General features: G+C 42.7%; 1 protein-coding gene across 1 annotated transcript in view; it reads right to left on the bottom strand.

Moving 5' to 3' along the window:
- The window catches only part of SV2B (synaptic vesicle glycoprotein 2B), a 187,113-nt gene that overhangs the window by 52,317 nt on the left and 115,215 nt on the right, over positions 1 to 19,581 (bottom strand). Inside the window, exon 2 of the mRNA XM_058542390.1 lies at positions 18,519 to 19,374. Within this exon, the coding sequence (XP_058398373.1) occupies positions 18,519 to 19,059 (541 nt within the window). The 5' untranslated portion in view covers positions 19,060 to 19,374. The remainder of the gene's footprint in view (positions 1 to 18,518; positions 19,375 to 19,581) is intronic.

Below are 19,581 nucleotides of genomic sequence, written 5' to 3' on the forward strand. Positions count from 1 at the left end.
CAGCAGGTGAGAAGAGGTGTCACCTTGGCTAAAGCCAGTGGAGGTATGACATCTCTGATAGCTCTCCTGGGCACTGTGGGCATCTCAGGTATGATCATTACCCAATGACTCAGCAATCCCTCAAGCATTCCACTAAAGGCTAAGTTGTGGCTGCCACTGCGGTCATTTCTAGAGGGTAGAACCATATGTCCAGTGAGATCTAGTACCAGAACAGAGGAATCACAATAAGGCTAATTAATTGCAGAATATGACTGAGAGCTAGAAGCTGGGACAGGAGTAGTTGATAAAAGATCAAGAGAGAAAATTAAAATCTTTACAAGCAAGTTTGCTCAGCCCCATTCTCTACATATCAGTGAGTATGGAAAAGGAGCATAGAGATTAAATAAGTCCCAGTCCTCTGCTTTCAAAAACACTCACAATCTAGCAGAAATAAAGAGGTGGAAACAAGGGAAGTGGTGGAGCAGGGCAGGGGCCAGAGAAGGGCCACAGAAGAACTCTGGCAAGCTAGTGAGTGGAAAAAGGGTGGGAGATGAGCTTGGCTGTCTTAGAAGAAGCAGATGGTTGAGGGTGCAGGGGATGATTGGGTGGGGGCAGCAGGATTGAGCTTCACATCAAGGGATCAGAAGGTGATGAGGCTGATTATTGACACAAGTCAAACTCATGGCCTTTCAGAACTTAGATGCCTTTTTGGTACAATGTCTCTGAAACGGCTGCCTTGTCTTCAAAGGGCATTATCTTCTATATTAGGATAGAGTTGATTTACAGCTGGACTGGAAAAGATCTATTTTTATCTCTAGGACACCTGGATATCTGGCTCTGACTCACGGCCAAGATAAGGGCAATGGCATTTGTGATGTGCTGTTTAAAGCCTGAAACTCCCCTGGTGACCCTAGGGCCAGTATCTTTACTGATGGTTTTCAATGGCGTAACTGGTTAGCCAACCTGGCTCAACCACACAAACAGAGGGACACAAAAACCCCTCTGGGAACTTCTGCCTTGAGCTCTCCCAAAGTGAAGATTTCTTGCACAGAACTTGGTGGTTGCATCGGGAGATAGGTCCATGTGAGAATAAGAAGGACCCTGAGGACTGTGCCTGGATGTCTCTTGAATCTCCAGGGCTTGCCTATACTCTCTTTCTCTGTTCCACTGTGTCCTATGCCTTTAGATGGAAGTTATGTGTGACTATACTCAGTGGCGTCTTGTGAATCCTTTCAAATATCCAAACTGATGAAATCTTTTCACCTCCTGGCCCAAGGGTTGCAAAATCAGATGCCTACAGGGGCCAGGCAGGGAATGCAAATGAGTGAAGCTGACCAGGCACACTTAATAGGGAATGGTAGAGACTGGGGAATGCATGCCCATCCAAAGGGAGCAGCCATCCCTAACTTCAGCCAATTGTTGTGTTATAGAATATAGACCCTATTCCTCGATTTTCAAAAAGAGCCAGAAATATGGAATTTTAAATAAAATTCTTTGCTTTTTAAAACACTCTTGTAGTCAAGCAATTATTTTCATCCACTGTTTGAGAACTCTATGTGACATAGGGTTTTAATAATACATTAGGGAACTGAGTGCTCACATTTTTGTTGAAATAAAATGTATCTACTGGGTCAGAGCTCTTAATTTTTTTATTCCTATGACAATTATTCTTAATTTCCTATTTACCGTTTTATCAAGTATTGATTACCCCCTGGATAATGATGTTGTAAGCTCTCTCCCACCTCAGAGTCTTCACACTGCTCTTTTCTCCATTTAGCATGTTCTTTGTCTAGATCTTCGCATGGCTGCCTCCTTCTCACACTCTAGGCCTAAGCTCTGAAAGGCTTTCCTTGACCACCCATCCACAGTGGTCTCTCCTTCCAAAAGGTGGAATCATAAAGGCCAGTCAGAAGGCCGTTACTTAATTCCAAGTGAGTGACATTGATGGCTTGGGGAGGGGTGGTAGGGAGCAGCGCAAGTGGTAAGAATTGGCTGGATTCTGGATATATTTTAAAGGTAGAGTCAAGAGGATTGATGGTGTTTAACGCACAGACTGGATAAGATCCCCAAAGGAGTGAGTGGCAATAGAAAGGACATTCAAGGACTGAGTACTGAAATGTTCTAATATTTAAAGGTCAGGAAAATGAAGAGAAATCAGCAATAGAGAATGAGAAGCAGCCACCAGAGGAGCAGCAGGAAAACTAGGAGACAGTGATAGCCTAGAAGCCCAAAAAAGAAAGTGTATCAAGGAGGAGGGAGGGATCAACTCTTAGAATTGCTGATGACAGGTCAAGAAAGCTGAGGACTGAGATTGGATCACTGGATTGACCAAGCAGGGGTCACTAGTGATCTGGATAACAATAGTTTTCTGAAGTGGTGAGGACTAAATCCTGCTCAAACTAGGTGCAAGTGAGAATGGGAAGTGAGGAATTGGATTCAGGGAATTTTACTGAAAAGGGAATAGAAAAGACACGTGCTGGGTCAAGAATGGAGAAACTGTATCATATTCGTGTGTTGATGGAAATGATTCCATATAGACAGAAGAAGAGCTGAGGAGGAGAAAGGTGAGAATTATGAAAGTGGTGTCCTGGAGAGGTGAGAGGGGATGGGAATCTAGTGTGAGAGTGGACAGGTGAGCCTGACAGCTTCTCCACGGCAACAGGAATAAGGTGGAAGCACGGGGCAATTGGGAAGGTAGGTGTGGTGGTAGGAGCTGTGGGAGTTCTTTTCTGGTTGCTTCTGTTTTCTCAGTGAAAGAGAAACTGAGTTCATTATGCTGAGGGTGAAGATGGGGAAGAGATCCTGGGAACTGAAAACAGCAGAGAAGGCGTGAGACAGTCATCAAGGAGAGTGGGAAAGTGAATGGACTAGGGAATGAAGGACGAAGGCCGACAGCATGATGGGTCCCCTTGAGGGTCTTGATCACGAATTTAAAGTGAGACCAGTGGACAATATTGTGTGTATCTCACCAGCCACACTCAGCTACAGGGTACAGGGGCAGACTGATGAAGAGTTAGATGTAACCAGAGTTGAGGAACACAACAACGTAAGAGGCACAAGGAAGACGATGGTGTATGCAGGGAATGTTTATGATTCTGGTCCACGAATTTAAGTTCAGTGAAGAATGTGGTGAGGACAAGAGGGTAGTGAGAAACAGACCAAAAGGCTGTAGGTATCCATGAGGTTGGAGAATTGTGAGCCTGAAGACTAGAGAGATTGAGCTGGAAAGACAGAAGAAGGGGTGCTTGACATTGGGATGGTGGAGAGGTTGGAGTTACTGTAGCGGTAAGAACTGGGTAAGACCAGGAGAGTAAATGAGTGGGATGGGGGATATCACTGGAGAGGACCTTAAGGAACTGAGAAACTAAAGCGCTTCTTGAAATCACCAAAATTTATCACTGAAATGATAACAGAAATAATGTTGGAGTGTGACAGTAAACCTGGAACTAAAATTCTCAAGGAATGAGGGGGTATTACCCAGGGGTCAGTAGATAACTGCAACAAGGATACATGGTAGGCAATATACTCTGACCACAAGAGGTTCAAATATGGGATGTTTTAGGGAGGATGGTGGTATTGGGGAAAAAGGAGTATTGGAGGGCCTATCAAGAGCACACTGAGTTCTGGAGCCCCCCTCCCTCCTGCCAATGGAGGAGTGGAGGTTTGTGGGGTGAGAACCGTCTTGTTTATTGTCTGTTTCCCCCTAAAATGTTAGCTCCATGAAGGAGGGATTGGGTGTCATTCATCAATGAGAAAGTCAATAAATAATTGATTCCTTAAAAAGTTATTCAATAAAATAAAGAATATACACAGCAAGCTCATATTTATTGGGTCTTTATTGGGCACTGTGATGAGCCCATCATGTGCATTATCTTATTTAATCCTCTTAATGGTTCTGTGAGGTAGCTACTAATAATATCTTAATCTTACAAATACAGAAACCAAGGTTCAGGGAGGTTAAGTGACTTGTCTAAGGTGGGAGAGGTGGTTAGTGGTGGAACCAATATATGAAGTCAGACAGTCCACCTTTAAAGCACTTACACATATGGTAGACTCTGTTGGTCATATTCCCAACAAAACTTTTTCCCTCTTCTTCCTTGTTAAGGGAAGCTTGGTTTTTGTTTAGGTATTAAGATATACTCAGAGAAATTGCCACACACACATCCAACCCTAGTGAGTGCATCATAGTTAATATAAGATGGTCATCTTAATCCAGTTCTTAACTCAGACAGAGTAATAAGACATATGGGGATGTCTGTCAGAGGCTTCTGGGCAATATTTTTGTGCATAATAAAAGAAGGAGCATCTTGCCACCATCTCTCTTACTTCCTGCTTGGAAAGCCATTATGGGAGGATGTAGAGCTTAGAGCTATGGTGGTCATCTGGTGACCCTGAGGGAAAGGCAAGAAGAATTACAGAGATGCCAGACCTCATGCCCTGACATCAGTAAGCCACTGGCCCCAACCCTGGAACTATCCACTTTAGGAATTCTTGGTAAGTAAACAATAGACAACGTTATAATTCAAAGCCATTGTTACCAGCAGCTGAATGCATCCTAAACACACACTGCCTCCTAAAAAAGAAAATATACAGCTAAAAGATCATCTGATTACTTATATAGTCATTCCTTAAGAGCAAAAGGCAAGACAACTCGGTGCAGAGGAAGGAGCTCTGAGCAGTAGTCACGGGGTCCAGATCCTGGTCCTAGAGCATGTGATCTTGACCAACTCGCTTCTTCCTTGGGGCTCAATTTCTTCAAGACGGAAATGAAGGGCATGCTAGGAGTTCTCCTTTATCCCTTTCACTACTAATATTAGATGATTCTATAATGTAATTAATGGCTTATGTCTTATAATCTATTATCACATCTCCTTTCAAGGATAAGATTTTCCTTTCTAGGACTCAAGAAAAGGGGAGGCAGAGAGGCCAAGGAAAGGATGAGACTTCTTTGGGCTATTTCCTGCACGTCCCGAGCAGAGATTGATGTATGCCTCTGAGTCAGAAAAATCTCCAGCAGTTAAACAGAAAACGCTCACTTGGCACATCTGAACAGCCCAGGCCAGCCCCATGGAGAGGAGGGTGTTCACCGTCAGTCTGTGCAATGGACCCCATGGGGAGGTCAAATGTTATTACATTCCCAGGACCATCTATCCGACTCTCCCTTCCCTCCTCCCTGCCCTGCTTCTGAGACTTTCAAGCTTCCTTCTCTGGAAACTAAATCAATTCTTTGTAAAGTGAAAACCAACTCATCCGGGCTTGTGCTGCATAAAAGTGATAAATAAAGAGGAATTTTACACCCACTGCCCTACAAAGGGCCGTTTTAACTGTGCAGTCATGAACTCCATGTTGGAGCTGACTGTTCTCTGTCTGATATGGTTCCTGGTGGAGGCAATGTGGGGGAGTCCTTTGTGCCTCTGCTGCTCTGGGTGATGGATCATTCCTTGGGACACTTTTCATGGCCTGACACGGGAGGATGGCACTGTTGCTCTTCACCTCTCTAGACAGTCTATGCTGGGCTGATAGTCTATGCCTCAGGGATCACTGCAGATCCCTAGTAAAATTGGCACCTGGCCTTTCTGGTCCAGCTGGCTGGGATATGAACTATGCCACTCTCTTGCCTACAGAGATGGGCTATAACTGACTCCAGCACTCTGATGGAACCCAGCAACTACTTTTCAACTGCATCTTATTGGAGTGATGCATTTTGCATAAAAAGTTGTTTAAGCTTATATATGTAATGGGCACCTGGAAACGTCTTCCATGAAGAGCACAGCAAGGTAAAGGAGAAGGAACAGACTCTGAAGTCAGACACAACTGGTTTCAAATCCTAGATCTGTCACTAACCTGTTTTGACAAGTTACTTTAACCTCTCAGAGCCTACGTTTTCTCATCTGTAGAATGGTGAAAATAATGCTTCCTCTGCAGGTTGTTATAAGGATTATAAACATCATATATAAAATGCCTAGTACAAAATGGATACAAAGTAAGAGCTTATGAAATTATAATTCTTGGTGGTGGTGGTAGTATAATTATTATAATTTGCTTTTAAATTAGAAGAAAAGTAACAGAGATTGTACCAGGCCCTGGGAAATAACTACTCATTAGCATCAGTCCCTTTTGATTTCTATGAATAAATCTGTACATGAGAAAATAACCCTTCCAGCCTCATCACTATAAAGTAACCCACAGTGAACACGAGGGGAGATGAATGACAACACAGGACAAGAAAACCTCATTAGGAACTGCAGCCCAGTAGGCCTCACTTAAGGTCTCTGAGCAACACTCACATAAACTGGAGATTATCACTCTGACCGTCTCACAGGGTCATTGAAAGATCAAACGAGAGTATCTATGAAAACCATTGAAAATCTGTAAAGTACTGTGCAAAAGTAAACACGATTTTTGGGTGCAGCCCCATTTTTTCATGCTGGTCAAAGTGTGTAGATATCCCAACCACCATCACAAGCACAAGAAGGAGGGCTTTGGGGGATAGTCCCCACGTAGCACAACAAGCAAAAACCCTCACATCTCAGCAGCTCCTACTGACACTGAGTCTCTGTGTAAACTACCTAGTTCTCTGCCCCGGCTGCACAACAGAATCACCAGGGAGCTGTTAAAAAATGCCTATGTCCACGCCTCACCCCCAGAGAGTCTGACTTAATTATTCTACAGCAGGAACTGATTGTTTGTTGTTGGGTTTTAAGAGCTCCTCAGGTGACTCTAATGGACAGCCACGGTCACAAACATTCATCTCAAGCAGTGGTTCTCAACTGGAGGGGATCCCCCCACCAGGGGACATTTGGCAATATCTGGAGACAGTTTTGGTTGTCATACTGGGAGCTTGGTGCTATGGGCATCTGAGTAGAGGCCGGGGTGCTGCTAAATATCCTAGAATGCACCGGACAGCCCCCAGAACAAGAAATTACCCAGCCCAAAATGACAATAGCACGTGCTGTTGAGAGAAGCCACACAGAGGACTGGGTCAAAAGAAAGTCAGTAGCTGATGGTATGGTACAAAATGGTTCAGCAATATTTCTGGTCCCATCTGCTCTCCAGAACCTTGTCACTCCTCCATCAGGAGACGGAGACTATTTCCCCTGTCCCTGAAATTGAAAAGTTCTTTATGACAGCTTCAACAAAAAGAATGCAAAGGAAATAACACTGCTTGACTTCTCAGGCTTCATCACAAAACGCAATATGTCTTCTGCTTGTCTTTCTCTCAGGATATGCACCTTGGACGCCCTGAGCCAACAAGCACAAAATCCAGCTACCTTGAAGATGCCATATTGGAAAGGTCATACGGAGAGACCATATAGCATATAAATAGCCCCCAGCTGTTAGTGTCTTCCCAGCCTGGGCACCAGACATGCGTGCGAGTGAGCCTTCAGATGATTCTAGCCCCCACCTTCAGGTGCCCCAGGTACTGCCAAGTGGAGCAGAGGCCAGGTGTTCACCTAGAGTGAGGTTCATGAGCAAAGAAAAATGATATGAAGGTTTTGGTTCTAGAGAGAATATACGTTTGTTTGTTTGCTATGCAGCAACAGATAGCCAGAACAAAGTCCATTATGATTCTGTGAAAGATCCACGTCTGAACCCCCTTGATTGGGCCACTGATGTCAAAGGCTTGCACATGCTTGTACAGGGAATGAGCTACCTACATATATCCAGCCCATGCTGAACCCTGTAGCTTCCCCTTCATTCCCATTAAGAATTCCTCCCATTCATCCCTGTTTTATTTTCCATGGTCTAGAGATTATATTTTCAAATATGTGGATTAAGAGTCTTATGAGCTTTTTTAATTTGCCTAAGTTTTCTATGGCGGCAGCAAATATAAATATAAAGGGATCAGTATAAATAAATAGCTAACACATTTTTATTCTGATAATTCGTAAATTGATAACTACCAAACATCTTTTATTTACAAGGTCTCAAGGAGTGTGCATACAACCATGGAGAAAAAAAAAATCCTTCAAGTTTTTGAAAGTCTTCTTGCCAAAGGAGATGTTCTGCAAGCAGAATAGACAGAACATGCTGAAACAGCCTCACCGCAACAAAGTTAAAACAAGTTAGAAGCTAAAACATCAGGTCTTGCAGTTGGATCCGAAGAGCAAGATGAGTATTAACTGAGCACATACTATATGCACACTCTGAGCTGCACAGTTAGTCTGGGCAATCTCATTTAATTCTCCCAACAACCCTGAGAGCTAAGTACCATCCTCTGCTGCCCTCCCTTTTCTCTTTCTCTCTCTCTCTCTTTCCTTCTCACTCTCTCTCCAGATGATGCTATTTACTCCAAGCAAAACTAAGAACTACACACATACACAAGCTCTAAACATCTTTGATTCTATCTTGATCAAAATCAGAGTAAAAACCCAGGAGCTGTAAGTTTGAACCAGCAATTAATCCTTTGAAGTAGTTGACACAAGTGCTTTGAGACTGAGGTAGGCTCTACCCTTTGATGTAGGAGTAAGTTGAAAGGCACAAAAGACAAAATAGCTGTAGACAAGTGGGAAAGTGCCTCACTCGAAGCTAAATCCATACTTAACCTGTATCCCACATCAGAAAAGTGAGGGTTTTGTTTGCAAGAAGGTCTCCTTGAAAGATTTTTTAGACCTCAATAGTTAATTGTGAAATAACTCAACCTTAAGACTACAATGCTAGTTTTTTAGTTAGTTGGTTGGCTGATGGATTGTATAGAAAATTGTTTTTTTATTCATTGCATGTTTTTTACAGAAAATTGAAGTTACTCATCATTTTTGTAATAGTCAACCCTCTGACTATGAATTCACTGATCTTATTATAATAAACACAACCAGCTGTGTAAAAATGTAATTCTCTTGAAGTTAAGAGGTGTTGTCTTCTTTGCATAAGTCATCTGTTTTCTTCTCTGCATAAATTAAACAAGAAAAAAATGGTGCTTATAGCAGAAATATTTTTAAATTCTATATAAAAATATCAATTTTTCAAAAAACTCAAATGGCTTCTACTACTATCTCTACTTACTAGTCCAAGAATTGCACATTTTTCCCCTAGACTACTACAATAACTAACCTTCTGTTAGGTCTCCCACCTCTAGTCTCTTTCCCTGACAAACTATTCTTCATCAGTGTGGGGATTTTTCCAGTTGCTGAGTATGTCTACTGCAATTATGCAATCCAGAACTGGAGAAATAACTACAGGATAGATATGGGGACTCCCTGGGCCCACTGACAGATGGATCTGAGCCAAAAGTCCATTGATCACCTGACTTTCATTAGCCTCTACTCTGACTGGTAGACCACAGTGATGTTTTGGGTCTCCTGGAATTAGTGTCAATTCAGATCCAGTGCCCAGTAATCCTCAAACGTCTGATTATTTCATTTGCCCCAATGCACAGTCACCCTGGTAAAAAGCCATAGGTCCCTTGGGGAAGACTGGCAGTATAAATTTTTGGCAGATCTTTCCTCAAGAGGATCCAGCATCTCCTTCATTCAAGGGTTCTCGTTCTATAAATTGGCTCAAGTCTGGGAATTGTTTGAGGGCCCATGACTCTGTCTTTATGATACAAGTTAGACTTTTATTCCCTCAACCTAGAATTTTTCTGTTTGTACAGATCAAGCAAGAACTTAGTAGGCGTCCTATCTATTTCGCTTCTAGGTACACCGTGGTCTCCAAGAGTCAGGCTGTTCTGATTGCTGCTTTAACTCTGTTGCCCATTACAGTAATCACACCCACTTTGCCTTTGGTGGCTGAGTGCCGCCACTTGGCCTCTGCCACCGGGATCCAATTACTCCCATTGCATTTAGGTTTCTCAATTCAGTGACTGAAGTCCCCATTGTGAGGTTGGCTTACATAGAAGAGCCATCACAGAGTTCTTCAAGGATGCTGGGGCTTCTGTCACAAATTTATTTCTCACAGTCATGATAAAAGATGTGTCTTCTGGAAGCCTCCCAGTGTGGGTGAGCAGGTCTTACACGTCAAATCCACTCTAACATTCCAATCTCCCTAAGCCTTAGAATCTCTTCCTCTGCTGTAAGCCACGGTAGGTCTGGCATTTCAAGGGCATTCACTTCGGGCCACCTTTTGTTCGATGTTTCAGCCAACAAACCAAACAGAGCCTTTCTAATTCCCCAAGCTGCAACATTAAATGGAGAATCTCTGCTTAGTAGGTCCATATCAATAAATGTAGCCTGATCCAACTTTATGTTCCTTCTACCATTATCCCACACCCTTAATATCCATTCCCACACATATTGGATTTCTGTCTGTGTAAAATTAGAAAAATCAAGCACTACTTTTGCAATATAGCACACCTCCTTGTGGGTCATACTTTGTACCTCACCTTACAGGCCTGATGGGATTTGAGGCTAGTTAAGTCTAGAAGCAAAGAGGGGTGTTGAGGGCTGAGTCCTGAGGATAATCAACAATGTCTTGCAAGGCAACTGCCTCAAGGGAGGGCATTACAGTTTCCTCAGTTAATGCAGGGTTAAGCCCCTCAGACAGGGGTGGAGAGGGCACTTCTACTGGCAAAGAAGACTCATCAGAATTTAGGGGCTCAATGTCCCCTACTTCATCAGGGTCTTCCCACACATCCCCATGCCAGCTTTCAGGATCCCATTTCTCCCCTATCAATGCTTTCACTTTAACAGTAGACATCCTATGAGGCTAGGTATTCTATTTGTGCTGTATTCCAGCGGCTCACAGGATGAGATTCTGGGTTTGGTTTTCAGCAATCTCAAAAGATAAAGGTTGCTTGCAAGGCCGACTTAGAAGCTTTCAGGTGATTTATGCAGTGCTTGTGCTGGGAATTCTAATCCCAGAGCTCATCCTCTTCTTTTCCCACTTTGTCAGCAACATTAGGAGCAACCAGCCAATCTAATTATACTCATTAGTTTGACGAAAAGTTCAAAGGTAGCACGTACATGGTCACCTAAATCCTTGCCTCTTGTAAGTGTTTGATTAGGAGCAACCAATGATAATATTTTGTGTATCTCTATTGCCACTGATGCCATGAACCATCAGTACTGTCTTTACTACTGGAAATAGAATCAATAGTAACCAGATTAGAGAGTCAACTCCAGAAACTCCAGAACCAATTCAGAAAACTCATCCTTAAGATTTCATCCTCTAGAACCACTCCCAGTACCAAAATCACCTGGGTAGAGTGATCATCCTAAACCCTAGGTCCCACCTTGTCACTCCCTTCCTCAAAGGCATTTAATAGATCCCCATTAAACAGCTCTCTATTGCCTGGAGAACCAAGGCCACATTCCTAAATATGGCAATCAGTGTAGACTCTGTTAAGGGAGTTCTTAGCTTTCATTCTATTCTAAAGAATCTCATGATCTAAAAAATATAAATAAAAACAACTGATATAAATCAAACACAAAAAGAATATATGAAAATTCCTAGTGGTGGATTTTACCATCATGAGTGTTTGTTTTCATGACTGTAAATAAGTATTTACTGAGCTTGTATTTTGCGTCAGGTCCTGGGGCCCAGAGTGCCCACTCCTTTCAGGAATCGACACTCTGAATTCAGCGCTAAAGAAAAAGTAGCTCATAAATCAAATGTTCTGTCCTGATGCTCATCTAGAATTTGCATATAAAACAATTAAAGGATAATCTTTCATGATGGCAGAGTAATACATCCATTTCTGAGTGGCTATGGAAATTCAACTCACAATTTATTCTAAGGAATCCACCCCATCTGACATTGCTCCTTGTCCTCCCTATAGCACAGACACCAAACCCCAGGGGTCCCCTGTTAGGTTCTAAATCAGTGTCTGAAGCATAGGACTCCTTGAGCCTTCCCACTGCAGATGGCAAGAAAAACTAACAGCCAATAAAATACACACCAAGCAACTAGACCCTTCCAAGAAATCAAAATTCTCAAGGCAAAAATGGAACTCTTGCCTGAAAACAGGGCTCTCTTTTGGTCAGCATGAAAGGGGAACTAGCCCACGGCTCCAGCTTAAGGCATATTTTTACAATTATGGGGCAACTTTAGTGTCAGTTTACCAAATGCAGGCAGAGGTGGATGCTGTTGGTTTGTCCTATGTGCTACCAATATTAAGTAACATCTCAGCTGCAAGGAAACAAGGCTTTGAGATGCCAACAATTCGATGTCACTTGAAAAAAGCAAATAGCTTAACATGCCAACCCGTCCTGAATTTTCTACCTTTGAGTCATTTCTTTGAATGATTTTTTTTTTTACGTATATGAGATAATGCAAAATACATCTTGGTCTCTGCCCCTAGTTCCTGGCACAGAGCTCCTGAAACCCTTGTAATTTCCTAAGTGATAAGAACACTAGGAGCATCTCTTGTTCTAATATTTGTCTTTGACCCCATCCCTGACACAGGGCTCCTAAAAGTAAATTGTAATTTCTTGTAAGAATTACTTGTAAATTCTTAAGTAATAAGAGCACTAGGAGCATCTTTTGTTCTAATGAGGCAACTCTGGGTGGGCTCCTGGATGGCTCCTGGATGGGGGCTGGCCACCAGAAAGACCACGCCATGATTAGAAGCTTGGAATTTTCAGCCCCATCTCCCATCCTCCAGGGAAGGGAGAGGGGCTGGAAATGGAGTTAATAATTGACCATGCCTACGTGAGGAAGCCTCCATGAAATCTCAATAGCAAGGGGTTCAGGGAGCTTCCAGGTGGGTGAACACATCCACATACTGGGAGGGTGAAGGACCCCAACTCCACAGAGACAGAAGCTCCTGCGCTGGGGACCCTCCCAGACCTTACCCTATGTGTCTCTTCATCTGGCTGTTCATCTGTCTCCTTCACCATATCCTTTAATCAACTGGTAAACATAAGTGTTTCCCTGAGTTCTGTGAGCTGCTCTAGTAAATTAATCAAAACTGAGGAGGGGGTTGTGGGAACCTCCAATTTGTAGCCAAATCGGACAGAAGTTGTGGGTAACCGGGGGACTTACTGCTTGTGATTGGCATCTGAAGTGGGGTGGGAGCAGTCTTGTGGGACTGAGCCCTAGCCTATGGGATCTGACGCTATCTCTAGGTAGAAAGTGTCAGAATTGTATTAGGTTGTAGTACACCCAGTGGTGTCAGAGAATTGCTCGGTGGATGTGTGGGGGAAACTGCCCCCTACATTGTCGTTGGGTCCTAGACTCACTACAACGTATAAGTGGAAAATACATAAGTATTACCCAAAAAGAGATTAAAAAGAAATGTAAATTCACTCATCAACCACCTAAAATCATGGAATCTCGGAGGAAGACTTCAGATCAGCACACGGTCACACAACAGTTAAATTATAGAGCAGATGCAAAAACAAGCCACTTAACTCTAGAACGTAGAACCCAACTACAGGTTCTATCCCTCACACTGTCTTTGTTTTCTTCATATCTGAATAAAAGTTATAACATTGAAGGTGTCATTGCATAGTTGCATGTGCTGCTTTCTATTTTATATTTCTTGTGTGAGCTCTATTTCTGCCATTAGAATAAAACTCACTAAGTACAGGACTTGCCTGCCTTGCATTGCCATAAACCAGAGGGAATACCAGGCACACAGTAATGTTCAGCAATTTTTTTTAAAAAATAAAGAACGAAGAGCTTAATGAACAAATGAACGCATTCCCCTTGTCTTGAAGGGGACTGACCACTTCATATTAAGCAGGACTGAGCCTTTGCCGCTAACATTTTCATAGACCGTTTTTTCCCCGAAGTGAGACAGTTCTAGACGAGCGACCCACTAAAGCACAACCCTTGAAGGAAGCAAACTTTCATCTTTCTAAAAGCTCGTGAAAGCAGCACAGCAGCACGCAGATATTTTTGTTACCTGGCCTAGGGACACTTCTTTTATTTTCTGAACTGATTCATGCAATTCCAGGAAGAAAATAAAATATTCTATGATTTGAGGCCTGAATTTGGGGGTCGAGGGAGTTCTCTTTCTGAACTCTTTTCCTGGAATATCTGCTAGGACTCAAGTCTAGAGGCATCACTTTCAGTCTCTTTAAAATAAAGGAGAGTCAAGAAAATGAGAAGACAGGTCACAAACCAGGAGAAAAATTTGCAAAAGACACATCTGATAAAGAACTGTTATCTAAAACATACAAAGAACTCTTCAAACTCAATAAGAAAACAAATAACCTCATTAAAAAAAATAGGCCAAAAACCTTAACAGATGCCTCACCAAAGAAGATATACAGATGGCAAATAAGCGTATGAAAAGATGCTCCACATCGTATGTCCTCCAGGCAATGCAAATTAAACAACAATGAGATACCACTACACACCTATTAGAATGGCCAAAATCCCTGAACACCTACACCAACAATGTTGGAGAGGGTGTGGAGCAACAGGAATTTTCATTTATTGCTGCTGGGCATGCAAAACGGCACAGCATTTTAGAAGACAGTTTGGCAGTTTCTTACAAACAAAACTTATTCCTACCATACAATCCAGCAATTGCACTCTTTGATATTTACCCAAAGAGGTTGAAAACTTATGTCCACATAAAAACCCGCACACAGATGTTTACAGCAGCTTTATTCATAATTGCCAAAACTTGGAAGCAACCAAGATGTCTTTCAGTAGGTGACTGGATAAATAAACTACGGTACATCCAGACAATGGAATATTATTCAGCTCTAAAAAGACACGAGCTATCAAACCATGAAAAGACATGGAGGAAACTTAAATGCATATTACTAAGTGAAAGAAGCCAATTGGAAAGGCTACATACTGTATGAGTCCAATTATATGACATTATGGAAAAGGCAAAACTTTATGGAGACAGTAAAAAGATCAGTGATTTCCAGGGATTGGAGTACGGGATAGGGATGAATACACAGAGCACAGAGGATTTTAAGGGCAGTGAAAATACTCTGTATGATATTATAATGATGGATACACATTATTATACATTTGTCATAACCCACTGAATGTATCACACCAAGAGTGAATGCTAAAGTAAAAGTGAAGTATGGACTTTGGGCGATAATGATGTGTCAATGTAGGTTCATTGATTGTAACAAACGTGCTGCTCTGGTGGGGGTTGTTGATAAGGGGGAGGCCATGCAAGTGTGGGGGCAGGGACATGTGGGAACTCTCTGTCCCTTCCCCTCAGTTTAGCTGTGAACCTAAAACTGCTCTAAAAAATTAATTCTTAAAACACACACACACAGAGGAAGGGGAAAGAAAGAACGAACTGGTTTAGCACTTGAACAGAAAAGAACTTTTCACCAGGCAAGGTAGTGTAGCTTGACCTTAAAAGCCTACAATAAATAATTTTGAGTGAAAGAAATGTGCAATGTCACCTGAGAAAATCTAGTCCTGAACTTGGTTGGCTCATCATTATCAAGCAACCAGTTTAATAATAATAACAACTTCAACAATAATAACAACCAAGATATCTTGAGCACCTGTTATGTATAGGCACCATTGTAGGCAAGTTAAATGCTTTAAACTCATTTAATCCTCACAAAAACCCTATGAAGTAGATCTCCATTTTGCAGAGAAGGAAACGAAGGCTAAGCAAGAGAAGCTAAGCGACTTTCCCAAAGTCACCCTACTAAGAATTGGCAGAGCAAGGATTCAAGCCCAGGCAACCTGACTCCAGCATCCATGCTGCTGCATTATCTCACTGCAGCTGTAATTCACTGCGAATGCTCCAAGGGAGAATGTCACAATACAAGGTAATAAGAACTAACACTTGTTTAGCAGGCATGGAGTGCTGGTTGCTTTACCAGCTTTATCTCACCTAGTCCTCACGACAAATGTATTATTCCCCTTATTCCACATAGGGGAAAACTGAGAATTAGAGAAGTTATGATTTGGCCAAGGTCACTAGCTGATAAATTACATAGCCAATTTCCAAACCTTAGCAGCCAGACTCCAGTGCCCACACCGTTATTTCCCACACCATGCTGGCTCTCTGTTGGAAACAATCTGTGGTGCTCTAAGCAATCTATGGGGTGCTTAATGACACAGAGAGAAGGCCTGCCCCATGGCATGACCTCTTTTCCAAAGACTATGTAGGAGAGAAAGGCAGTTTGGTGTAACAGCACAAGGAGCGCAGACTTTGAAATCAGACAGAACTGGGTTGAAATCCCAGCTCCAGCAATTACTGTGTGACCTTAGATACAGCCCTCTGAGTCTGTTTCCTGAGACGTACAAATGGGATAAAAATCCTCTAACCACCATGGTGACTGTGAAGGTCAGATGAGACAGCAGGTGGAAATGCTGGCCCAGGAAGACCCTTCAATCATCCACCTCCCCAGATCCACTTAGACATTCATTTCCTTGACCACAAAGGGGACCACACAAATGTATAGGAAGTCCATCTCTGCTCAGGTACTCTGCCTGCCCCTCTTGGGCTCAGTCATAGCATCTTCTTGGCAAACACTGAAAGCAACATTACACAAATGTGGGCTCTCCAGACTAGGACCATGTCCCCTCCACTCCCAGCATTTGCCCTGGGAGCCAGCAGGAGCTGCCACCATGCTGCAGCTCTGTTCATGAGGCACCAGGGTGGCAGAGAGACCAGGGAGGTGTGAAATCATTACTGACATTGCCTATTTGGACTAACAGGCACCCAGGGTTTTTTCAGCTGAGATACCACAAAATAAATTAACGCCTTAGAAATGTTTGGATCAACTGGGGACAGTTGGGTTTGATCTGGGGTTTTGGGTGTGTTTTGGTTTGGTTTGGGTTTTGCCCTTTTAAAAAAATCTATTCAGGGACCAGCCTGGTGGTGTAGTGGTTAAGTTCGCATGCTCTGCTTCAGCAGCCCAGGGTTCACAGGTTCGGATCCCGGGCATGGACCTATGCACTACTTATCAAACCATGCTGTGCCAGCATCCCACATATAAAGTAGAGGAAGAAGGGCACAGATGTTAGCCCACGGCCCATCTTCCTCAGCAAAAAGAGGAGCATTGGCAACAGATGTTAGCTCAGGGCTAATCCTCTTCACCAAAAAAAAAAAAAAAATCTATTCAAACTTAAAGGCATCTAGCAGAATATTTTAATTAAAAAAATAATAAAAATAGTTTTTAAAAAAACAACTAAAATTCTGCTGGTGTTTAGAAACTCTGGGTGATAACCTTGCTTCTCAAGTTATTTCTCCTGCCTGTATATACTCAGTCTCTTTTGGTTCCCTAATGGTCATATCTGACACAGTTCAGTCATTTTAAATGGCCATTTAGTTAAATAGGAATAGATAAAACAATTTTTAAAAGCCCCCAGAAACAATTCTTTATGCAGATGTTTTCTTTATTTTATATCTCAATCTTATTTATAGCGGCTCTAAATCAGGGGCCAGCAAACTACAGCCCATTGGCTAAATCCAGCCCCCTGCCTTGTTTTGTAGATAAAGTTTTATTGGAACACAGTCATACCCATTTGTTTACATGTTGTCATTGGCTGCTTTTGTGCTACAGAGGCAGAGTTGAGTAGTGGTGACAGAAACTATCTGGGCCTTTACAGAAAATGTTTGCCAACCCCTGCTTTAAAGCAAATGACAGGGACCAGAATCAGACAAGGTATTTCATGGCACTTATCTCTACAGTAATTAAATAATTCTCCATGTTTGTTAATGCCTGTTGTCCTGCTGTATGTAAGTTCTTTGAAAGGCAAGGACTATGCCTGTCTAGTTCAATATTTTCTCCCCAAGGGCTGAGCACAGAGACTAGCACACAGTGTACAAGTAATAAATATTTGTTGAATGAATGAACTAAGTTGCTAGACAGATTTTGAGTTCTTGAGGGTTCCTCAAGTTCCTGACTCATAGTAAGTTCTTAGTAACTGTATGTTTGCTAAACAATCAATTGCATGGACTCTAAATTTAGAGAATGGATATGTTTTACAGGACATTTAATGACCAAGACAAACCCTTGGCTACATTATGATGAATCTCATCTACACCACACCATTCGTGCCCATCCTCTCTTTACTTTCACAAAATCCTTTCTGCCTCATGCCCTGATATCTGATTCTCGGCTCTGATGGTGCTAGTCTCATCACTGATTTGCAAAGCTGGTCCTCCATCCTGTGGAATCCATCTGTGCTTCACAGCGTGGTTCCCAACAGCCTGCGGGGGCTCCACAGGTGTGCTCAGCCCAGCATCCATCCCCAAGGCACATGGGCATTCAGCCCACTAACACTTATATACAAGAGAAACCAAGAGCAGATGCCGTCAGATTCTAGAAGGACACAGAGAGAAGGACTGAGTGGAAGAGACATCTGGCCTGCTACTCCCAAAACGTATTTGTCATTTGGATATGGAAGATGGCTTAATAAGAAGAGAGAAATCGGATTCTAAAGGACACAACAAGATTTGGAAAAAGAACAAAGAGCTTGAGAGTCAGACAGACCTGGGTAGGAATCCAAGCTCCAATACACACCAGCTGTGTAAACTTGAGCCAATTAATTAATTTCTCTGAGATAAAATTACCTTAATGGCAAAATGGGTGTAAAATGATAACTTTGCAAAGACACCATGATAGATTTAAGGTGCTATACCAATTTTACTACTCTTTCCCCTTCATATTTTAATGCCATGAAGAGAATGATCTTTGGAAATTTCTACTTACCAAGCATTCCTTTCTTGGAACTGGACAGACACATATCCTTCTCTGCACTGGGCAGGACAAAACTCACCACAAACACCTCCACCCCATCGGCCATCAAGGCCAAACCCAAGACGAAAAAGAGGGTCCACTGGAAGCGCCCGTGGCCGCACTCGTCAATGATGGTCTCATACTGGTGGGCCAGCTGCTCCTCATCTTCCAGCCTCTCAGCCATTATGTCTGCCCGGCCCCGAAGGCCATCTGCCCTGGAGGGTGCCATCTTGGTCTGCTTGGCCTTGACGTCATCCGGGTGAGGGATCCCCTGGTACTCGCCCTCATAGATTTCATCCTCTTCATCATGGCCTTCTGTAACATCACTCTGTGCGTCCTCTTCTGGGTTGGACTCACTGCCGCGGTAATAGCCATCATTGGGAGCATAGCCCTCATAGTTATCTTGATATTTGTAGTCATCCATTCCTTGGTTCCGGGACTGCCTGTTGGCCTCTCGAGCTATATCTCTCGCACCATGGTAGAGGTTTGGGCTGTTTCGGTAACCATCATCCATTATATGTGCAGAGCTTTTAACGTAGAATATGTTCTTGTGACTTCTTGGGTGAAAGTGAGACCTGTATTCCCACCCCTTGTCTCTGAAATAGAGCAGATCTGTGCAAATGCAACCTAAATATCCTTTTGCATTCGATGTCTAGTAGAAGTCTTTGGAAAGCTTGAAATGCTGGTCTGGTCTCCTTCAATGACCCAGAGGTGTTATGCTGGGAGATGTTGATTAGAAATGGGTCCAGCTGGTTTCCTGGACAAGGAGCCTGCAGGACTTGGCAGCTTGCTGGCTGGCCTGATTTGTTCTGCTACTGAAGGTTATGCCCTGGCAGTACAGAGAAGGGAGAGAGGAGTGTTATGAAATGCAGAAATTCTGACAAAATAGTCTCAGAATTAAACAAATATATTTACTAATGCCAGTGCTTCATGTATAAGGTGGAGGAAATCTTGATTAGACATTTGGATTCATATCAAATAAATGAGGCTTGAATCAGTGAGACAAAGATATAAGGAGAGAAAGAACAGTGGTCAG

Source organism: Diceros bicornis, chromosome 5, assembly GCF_020826845.1.
Source record: "Diceros bicornis minor isolate mBicDic1 chromosome 5, mDicBic1.mat.cur, whole genome shotgun sequence".
Taxonomy (NCBI): domain Eukaryota; kingdom Metazoa; phylum Chordata; class Mammalia; order Perissodactyla; family Rhinocerotidae; genus Diceros; species Diceros bicornis.